The 9,904-nt window shown below is 39.1% G+C and overlaps 2 protein-coding genes and 1 non-coding gene across 3 annotated transcripts; 1 reads left to right on the forward strand and 2 right to left on the reverse strand.

The window, feature by feature from the left end:
• Nucleotides 1-670: 670 nt before the first annotated feature.
• On the reverse strand, nt 671-2,974 carry LOC120107363. The gene has a single exon (XM_039120620.1). It carries the CDS (start codon nt 2,972-2,974, stop codon nt 671-673), a length of 2,304 nt encoding a protein of 767 aa, XP_038976548.1.
• On the forward strand, nt 2,475-2,581 carry LOC113461225. Its single transcript, XR_003387871.2, has one exon. It is a non-coding gene; the product is annotated as a small nucleolar RNA R71 (small nucleolar RNA).
• A 2,168-nt stretch (nt 2,975-5,142) lies between the features above and the next one.
• On the reverse strand, nt 5,143-8,311 carry LOC120107362. The gene is made up of 2 exons (XM_039120617.1): nt 7,400-8,311; nt 5,143-5,199 (listed from the first exon to the last, which is right to left on the reverse strand). The coding sequence occupies exons 1-2, from the start codon at nt 7,953-7,955 to the stop codon at nt 5,186-5,188; spliced, it is 570 nt and encodes a 189-aa protein (XP_038976545.1). The 5' UTR covers nt 7,956-8,311; the 3' UTR covers nt 5,143-5,185.
• Between the last annotated feature and the right edge of the window lie 1,593 nt (nt 8,312-9,904).

A 9,904-nucleotide genomic window follows, 5' to 3' on the forward strand; every position in this document is an offset into this window, starting at 1 on the left:
TAAATTATTTTAAAACCCAATTCACCCCCCCCCCCCCTCTTGGGTTGTCTATCTGGGCAACACAAGTGAAGGTGGTCTTTTCTTGATCTTCGGGGGATATAGAAATATGGTTATACCCTGAATAACCATCTAAAAAACAGTAATACGCATACCCAGCAAGTCTCTCAAGCACCTGATCAAGAAAAGGTAAAGGAAAATGATCCTTACAGGTAACACTATTAAGTTTCCTATAATCTATGCAGACTCTCCACCCAGTTACTGTCCTAGTGGGAATTAATTCATTATTTTCATTATGCACCACAATCATCCCACCCTTTTTAGGTACTACCTGCACTGGACTAATCCATGAACTATCAGATATAGGATAAATAATCCCTGCATCTAACCATTTAAGAACTTCAGCCCTAACTACTTCTTTCATGTTAGGATTTAACCGTCTCTGATTTTCAACAATAGGTTTATGGTTATCCTCCATTAAAATTCTATGCATACACAATGAAGGGCTAATTCCTCTAAGGTCTGATATAGTCCATCCTATGGCTTTTTTTTCTCAATCTCAAAATACGTATCAATTTGTCAAGTTGCTCATCAGACAAAGAAGCACTCACAATCACAGGCAAAGTATTATTTTCACCTAAAAATGCATACCTGAGATGTGAGGGTAATGGCTTCAACTCCAGAACTGGTGCTTGCACATTAGATGGGGAGGGGGTGGCTGACCTTTGCCGATATCCTCAAAATAAATACCTCTCTTTTTTTGTTTAGGACATGTAGCCTCTAATGCACACGCCACTTTGGCAACCTCTAGATTATCATCTTTACTTGTCCCTGCACTCACTAAACAAGTCTCAAGAGGTTCTTTAGTATTTTCAGCCCTAAAAATCTCTCTGGTCGACTCATCTACAACATCAACTCGAAAAACATGATCAGTAAAAGAAGGATATTTAGTAGCTTCAAATAAATTAAACTCTACCTCTTCTTCACCAACCTTCAAAGTCAACCTACCATTCTTAACATCTATGATAGCTCCAGCTGTGGCTAGAAAGGGCCGGCCTAAAATGATAGGGATCTCGGTGTCTTCTTCCATCTCCAAAACAATAAAATCAACTAGAATGATAAACTTCTTTACCTTGATCAGCACATTCTCAAGAACACCCAAAGGATATTTGACCGATCGATCAGCTAGCTGCAAAGAGATGGTAGTAGGCTTCAACTCCTTCAATCCAAGCTTCCTAGACACAGATAAAGGCATTAGTGAAACACTAGCACCTAAATCACATAAAGCTCTAGAAAAATCAACATCACCTATAGTACAAGGAATAGAAAAACTCCCTGGATCTCTTAGCTTTGGTGGAAGCTTATTCTGGATAATGGCACTGCATTCCTCCGTCAAGGCAATGGTCTCGAAATCTTCCAATTTCCTCTTCTTAGACATGATCTCCTTTAAAAATTTTGTATATGCAGGAATTTGTGCTAAGGCGTCTGCAAAAGGAATATTAATGTGAAGCTGCCTAAACACCTTCAAAAATTTCTCAAACTGTTGATCAATTTTATTCTGCTTAAGCCTTTGAGGAAAAGGAATGGGAGGAACATAAGGTTCGACTGGTGGTAGTGGGGATGTTGTCTTGGCTAGGTCCTCAACTTCTTCACTGACCTTCTTGCTCACCTCTTCATAGTCTACTTCATCACCAACTATAGTATCACCACTTACCTGACCAAGTTGCTTACCACTTCTCAAGGTGACTGCCTTGCAATGCTCCTTCGGATTGACCTCTGTCTTACTAGGCAAATTACCATGTCCACGAGAATTGATGGAATTGGCTAACTGCCCCAATTGCACCTCCACATTTCTATTGGAACTCGCCAACTGGTCAACCTTTGCTTCCAATCTCTCAAATCTCTCCGAACTGGCATTGGCTAACTTCTCAATAGCTATCTCCCAAGACTGCTTACTTTCTGGTTGGGATGGTCTTGGTTGGAAACCAAGAGGATGGAGAGGTCTAGAACTGCTACCTTGGTTACCTTGATCTTTCCATGAAAAGTTGGGATGATTCCTCCAGCCTGGGTTGTATGTGTTGGAATAAGGGTTGTTCTGCTGCTGCTGCCTGTTATAATTAGACACAAATTGAACCTGCATACAATCAGAACTCATGTGAGCTCCTCCACAGCAATCACAACTCAATACAGGACTAGAAACGGAATTCACATTACCCAGCTTACCGAACATTTTTACTAGAGAATCAACCTTGGCATTCAACATGTTTATGCCATCTACATCATACATACCTGGAACTTTCTTAGGCATACCTCTTTCATTAGACCACTGATAATTGCTAGAGGTCATTTCTTCTAACAACTCATATGCCTCTTCTGTTGACTTACTCATTAAAGTACCTCCTGCAGCTGCATCTATGGTAATTTTAACTGAATGTATTAATCCATTATAAAAAGTCTGTACAATCAGCCAGTCAGGAAGACCATGATGTGGACACTTCCTCTGCAGATCCTTAAACCTCTCCCAGGCTTCATACAAAGATTCACCATCAAACTGAGCAAAACTGGTAATATCATTTCTAAGTTTGGCAGTCTTACCTTGGGGAAAATACTTACTCAGAAAAGCTTGTGACAAGGCATTCCAGGTGGTGAAAGAGTTAGGCGCTTTAGAATTCAACCAGGCCTTGGCTTTATCTTTTAGAGAAAATGGAAAAAGTCGGAGTCGAATAGCATCATCACTAACTCCATTCATCTTGATTGTATCACAAATCTCCAAGAAATTGGCAAGGTGTGCATGTGGATCCTCAGCAGGTCCTCCACCAAACTGCTCCTGTTGCACCATCTGGATGAGACCAGGCTTAATCCCAAAATTATTAGCATTGACTGTAGGTCTCGCAATACTAGGTTGAGCACCATTGACATTCAGCACTGCATAGTCACTCAACAACCTTTTATTCTGATTATCTTGGTTATCTGCCATGGCTCCTGCTTATTTTTGCTTTAGCTCTAATCTTTGTTGTTTCCTTAATGCTCGTAGGGTTCTCTCAATTTCTGGATCAAAAGGCTCAATTAGCTCACAGTTTCGTGGCATACACTAAATATAGAAAACGTAAATTAACAAAAAGAACAAAACAGTCTAAATTAATGCAGAAAATTATTTGTATTCATATTAAAAACAATCCTCCCCGGCAACGGCGCCAAAAACTTGATAGTCCCTAGACTCTACCACAAGTGCATGGGTCATGACAAGTAGAATAGGGCAAAAAGAGTATCGTTTCCACAAGGAGGCGATTCAAGTACCAATTTATAAATTTTCTATATTATTTAGACGACCCCAAATTAATGTGACTGACTGCAATTTCTTGACCTGAAAAATCAAATATGAAAGGTTCCTAGGGCTTGGATTTCATCAATTGAATTCCTTCAATGAATTTAAATCTGATTGTTAATATTCTGCTAATTACAATGACCGAATCCCTTTTTTTTATGCGATATCCTCTTTCAAGGCATAACACCTATACCTATATAAATCCTATGTCTACTTTCGTGATCATAGAAATTAATATAAATTCATTATGATCTGTGAAATTCTTGATTGTAGGTCACAAGGGTGTGCATTTATTTCTAAACTACACCACCAATGTTTAATAAATTCACCAACTAATATTGAACTTCAACTTTCATTACTTCATTCAACATCTTAAGCATGCAATTCATGGCCAGTAAATTGCAAGAATGAAAACCAAAATCATCAAATTGCAATTAATAAAAGATGTTCAATACAACCATACTCAATTCATATCAAAAATTCAATGACTACGTCCTAGCCCTAGGATAAGAAAACTAGCAAATCATAACTAATAAATCAATCCCATTATTTCTCAAACATAAATTCGCATTCAACATTCTTAATAACAATTCAGCAAATAAAAAAAATAAAAAATATATATATATAAGAGAAAGGAAAAGAACTCTGTATTTGCAAAAATCCTCCGTTCCGTTCTTTCTCCCAGAATTCCAGCTTTTTCTTCCTCTCGGAATTTCTAGCTTTTCCTCCTCTCGGAATTTCAGATTCTCTGCATTTTTTCTTTTTTTTCTGCTTCTCCTCCTCTTCATATCTGCTGGCCCCCCTCCTCTTCTCGGAATTTCCTTTTTTTTTTGAATTTTAAAACAGATTTCCTCCCTATCTGCTAGCTGAAATCCCGAAATTCTAGGCTGATTTTTAGACTCGACTCCCAGCTGAATTTAGAGCACCAAAACTATATACTTTGGAGTTGGACCCTTCATGAAAGTTTTAGATCTCGTTCTCAGCTTTCCAACGCACCTAGGTTTGCATTATTCTGACTTATATAACTCCATATACATGCTGAAAACTGAAATAGGGTATGGGCCGCAGTAAAATTCTGGACAGATTCAGACTTCTCCGTTTCGGCTAAGTTTTGGACTTCAAAACGGCAGAAATTGGTTTTGTTATCTTCATAAAAGTTTTAGGTATACCTCTTATCTTTCCAGCAAGCTAAACAACATATAAAACGGAGGTCTGTAGCTCCAGTTAGAATCCAAAAACCGAACAGTATTCTGGGTTGACTAGACCAGCCTAATTTCAACCGAATTCAATAATTAAACACCTGCAAAATACCAAGAATTTTCAAGAATTAAATAAATGTAAAAGACACCTAAATTATAGACAAATGAGCTAAGAACATACAAAACACTCTAAAATAAAATAATTAAGACTAAGAAAATGTGTGAAATAAATTCCCACATCAAGAACAAAGAAGATGCCAAAACAATTTTGGGCGGTAGCAGTTGATTATGCGGTATACTTATCCAACCGATGTCCAACAAGAGCCTATGGGACAAAACTCCCTAAGAATCATGGAGTAGAAGTGTCACGCCCCCGGCCCGAGATCGTGAGCAGGGGGTTCGCGCCAACCGCCGCACACCCGTAGGAAACTCTCCCCACGAGCATGCAAGGCATCTCAATCAAACATCTCAGTTATATAAATAAAATAATTCAGCTGAAATAAATGCAATCTTATTTCATTGACTGACACAAATTATATAGTCTCACAATTCTAAATACACAGCGGAACAATAAATATAAAACATCAATTTAAATAAAGCCTAATCTAGGATAACTTGTGCTTCAGTTCTTCTAGTCGCTCTCCCATTTTAAATCCCCGATAGGTTAGTTCTCGGAATCTGTAAAACAACAAGAAATTGTATAATGAGCTAGACAGCCCAGTAAGTAATAAACACCTTAACTAGTCAATTCATATAATAACATAAAATATAAATACAAATTACGATGAATCAACATAATAACATAGTCAATTCCTTTTCAAGCACAAATTCATTAAAATTCGTATTTTTCAAATATCTATATACATAATCATAAATCTGATTCGAAACAAATCATATTCATCTCATCAGCCTTTAGCTACGACCACACTTATACCCTGTGGCTAGGCCAGAAACAGAATCGCACTTATACCCTGCGGAGTGGGCCAGAATACCGCACTTATATCCTGCGGAGTGGGCCAGAATACCGCACTTATATCCTGCGGAGTGGGCCAGAATACCGCACTTATACCCTGCGGAGTGGGCCAGAATACCGCACTTATACCCTGCGGAGTGGGCCAGAATACCGCACTTATACCCTGTGGTGGGGCCGGAATTGCCAATGCATAACCTCCTATTGGCAGGGTCCAGAACATAGCCAGGCTGAGAGTTCTAAATCTGATGCACATCAAAATTCTTTTGGTAACATAATACATGTATCATAATCCGATCTAAATATGCATATACGATGCAAGAACAGTAAATATAGCAATAATCTGAAAAATATTATTCCAGTTTACATATCCATTTTTCATTCAAATCATCATCTCATAAAATTCATAAATCAAATATAAATTCATTAACAATTTATTCAATGCAAAAATAATATTATATAAATGAAGAGTCAAGAGAAGGCAGTTCATTACTTACCTTGAACGCGATCCCCAATAAATCCAATTAATCTCACAAATTCCTCGCAGAACCTAATATCCAAAAATCATATTTTTCTTTTTAAAATTCATCACAATATATATAAAAACTTAAATTTAATATTTCCCCATGGCCGACCCTGCAGGAGTGCCTAGCACCTCGGGTTCGGGTTCGGATTCGGATTCATACCCGTAAACCACCCTCCTCCTTTTATTTTATTATTTTTTTTTTCTTTCTTTTCATTTTCTTTCTTTTCTTTTCTTTTCTTTTCTTCTTTTCTTTTTCTTCTTCTCCTTCCCTTTTTCTTCTTTTCTTTCCCTCTTCTCCCGACTCGTCTCTTCTTTTCTTCTTTGACGGAACAGAGGGCCCGTGACCCCCCTTCTTCTTCTTCTTCCCTCCTCGGTCGAGCCCAAAGGCGGCCACGGTGGCCGGCCTTGGCAGCGGCAGGAGGTGGCGGAGCAAAGCCAACCACCCCCGACGGCTGGCAGCGGCGAACACGGCCGGCGGCGAGTGTTCTCGGGCCGGACAGAGCTCCCATTTTGAACCCAATTTCCGGCGATTGATCGGCTCAAAAACCACAATAAATCATGGCTAAACATCACGGAAGGAAGGGAGGGAAGCTGGGAGTCCATACCTCGGCCCCGACGATGGTCCGATAGCTTTCTTTCTCTCCGGCGGCAATGGAGGAAGAGGAAGACCCGTGCCGAAGAAGACCCACCTTTCTAATGTCTCTCTCTCTCTCTCTCTCTCTCTCTCTCCCTCCCTCTCTCCCTCTCTCTCTCTCTCCCTCTCTCTCGGCCGGCAGCGGCTTCCCTTCAAATGGCTTCAACGAGAGGAGAAGCCCTAAAAAGAATGGGGGAGCCGGCTTCTTCGGGATGGCTCCCCCCCCCTCTCACACGCCCTCACGTGCGACGCACGTGAGGCCAAAATTTGGGCTGGGCCGGTCAGTGGACCGGGCCCAGTTTCGGGATCTCACATCCTCCACCCCTTAAAAGAAATTTCGTCCACGAAATTTTCGTACATGTAGTTCAAGAGTAGATTATACTTCTTCCAAACTAAGTCATAACACTCTTCAAATCAAAGTCGTCTTGTCTGACCAATTTCAAATAATTCTATTCACCACATTTTCTTTGCACTCACTGATTTAAACCTCAACATACTCGTGTCAAGTCTAGATTTTTTTTTATTTTTTATTTTTAGAATTACTTGCTTATTGGTACATTCATTTTTATGTCTTCATCCGTGTGAACACTTTCGAAATTTAAAAGTTCATATTCTTCTTTTGACAATTAATCAAAAAAATATTATGTAACTATTTAATCCTTTCTAGCAGCATAATGAGTTGTCTAACAAAGAGCAGTGGGCATGGCAAAACAATAAATAAAAATAAATATTGGGAGTAGAGTAATACCTGTCGTCAACACATCAGAAGCCTGTGCATCTTGCTGTGTAAGTGCAAATACTCTTCCTTGAGTCTTTGGCCCCTGGCTTCCTTCCATTGCCTGAGTAGATCTATTCTCGTTTCTTTGTGGGCAGTCTGCAATTTTATGACCTATCTTACCACATCTAAAACAGGCACCGGTGTTCCAATGGCAATCCTTGTCAGCATGAGCCTTACCACATCTGGAACATTTATTGATATTCATCTGCTTAAGGTTGTCACTCGTGGATTTCTTGTTTGAACTTTCGACGTTTTCATTGCTCTGCCCCTGAAATTCATTTGACCTGTTTCTCTTCTTTTGATTTCTTTCCCTTTCCAACCGTTCATCAATAACTTCCCTTTCAATTATTAAAGCCTTATTTACCACAGCTGCATAGGTAGTCAATTCATAAGGTACCACTTGTTTTCTAATTTCAGTCTTTAGTCCCATCTCAAATTTATGCGTTCGATCTAGTTCATCTTCGACTAACTTTGGAACAAATTTGGCTAGCTCGGTAAATTTGGCTTCATATTCTGCAATAGTCATATTTCTTTGCTTTAGGTGAATAAACTCCTGCTCTTTCTGCGTCCTTACACTCCGAGGAAAATACTTATCATAAAATGCTCCTCAAAATCTTTCCCAAGTGAGTGGCTCCCTATCCTGCCCATATTTATGTTCCAACATCCGCCACCAGTTGAATGCCTCACCTTGCATCATGTATGATGCAAACAAAATCTTTTCATCATCCTGGCATCTCAAGACAGCAAATGCTTTTTCCATCTCTATAAGCCAATTATCTGCTTCCAACGGTTCTGTAGTCCCCTTGAAAGCTGGAGGAGCCAGCCTCTTAAATTCAGCTATACTGCTACGCTGTTCACACTGTTCCCCTCGTCCTTGCTGTGGCTGTGTTGAAAGTGAACCCTAGGTTCTTCGGTGTTAAGCATGCTGATTTTTTTTTAAAAAAAAAACCATGGCTGAACCTGATCGGGTTGCCTACGTACCCCTTCATAAGGGGGATCAAGCCATACGTAGTTCTTTTTAAGTTTTAAAACGCAACGGAAAAATCGAATCAAACAATTTAATTCATGCATGCTTACAAGATCAAATCTAGAAATCAGCACCTTAAGAACACATAGGATTATGCCGGAATCGTTTAAACAATTATGCTAAAACTTTCATGCATGATTAACTATCAGATCTGAAACTTAAGAACTCTATTCCGATTAATCTCCGAATATCCATTGAATGGATTCTGGAGATATCTCCGTGAGGAGCCCCAAAAGAGGGTAAAACCTCGGGGAATCAGATCTAGATCTTGACACCATAATAACAGATTAATGTAGGATTAATACCTTTTATGATGGATGAAACTTGTGGATCTGATCCTCGACTTCGCAGCCACGCACACGAATGGCCTCTACGAGAAGTCCACGCGAAGTTCCTGAAGAGATCCAATCCTGCGGAAGTGCTAGCTTGCGTAAAATTTCTTGAGGCTGAAATTTGATCTTCCAAACGCTATCAACTTTTGATCCGCCTTCTTGGAAGAACTTGGAGGAAAGGTTTAAAGGAATTGAAGAGGACTTAGATCTGATCTAAAGACTCTTATCAGGGACCCCTAACACTAATGGCGCGATGGACTTAGAGGAGGAAGAAGTCAGCTAGATTGAATGCAGAATTTTTCCATGCATGAACTAGGGTTCCTCTCTTTTCTTTTCCCTTTTTTTTTCTTCTTTTTCTCTCTTTTTTCCTTGAATTCGACCACCAGATGATGGAGGTCCTTTTAATGTTGCTCTCCTACCTAACTTCATGCCAACCATCCCATATTTGTGGAGGATTTTGTGGGGTTTTGAATTTTGAATTCAAAATTTAAGTTCATGTGCCATTACATGATGAAGCTTGATCTAATCTAAACCATTCATCATGTTGCCACTTTCCTCTTTCAATTTTGAAATTCCCGTGCCCCCAAACAGATTAGAGGGTCACGTGGTGATTTTGTGATGATTAAATTCGAAATTCAACCTTAATTAGAAGTGAGATAAAGATAAGGATGACATATGTCATGAAGAGAGAGAATTTGATCTTATCCAATTCTTTTCATGAATTTATCTCTCCATTTCGACCCATCTAATGATGAAAGAGGTCCCTGATGTTGCCAAGTGTCCCATGGCACCATTAAATAAATTAAATTAATTTTTAATCATATTAAAAATCAATTTATGGCGCCATGCATGGATATGTGACAAGTGGATTTCAAGATCCGAACAGTTTCAGATCAAACCCATTTAATTTAATTAAATCCTAACAATTAGAATGATCCAATTACCATGGGTTGAACCTAATCCAATTAGGTCAATTCCTAATTAAGCACAAATTTAATCTAATTTAATTTGGTCAACCTAAGTCCTCTTGATTCAGACCTAATCCAATCAGGTCAAAAACCCTGATTGAGCCCAGAATTGAATCTAATTCAATTTGGCTCATCCTTAGTCTAATTA

This window comes from Phoenix dactylifera, unplaced genomic scaffold (assembly GCF_009389715.1).
Source record: "Phoenix dactylifera cultivar Barhee BC4 unplaced genomic scaffold, palm_55x_up_171113_PBpolish2nd_filt_p 000842F, whole genome shotgun sequence".
Lineage (NCBI taxonomy): Eukaryota > Viridiplantae > Streptophyta > Magnoliopsida > Arecales > Arecaceae > Phoenix > Phoenix dactylifera.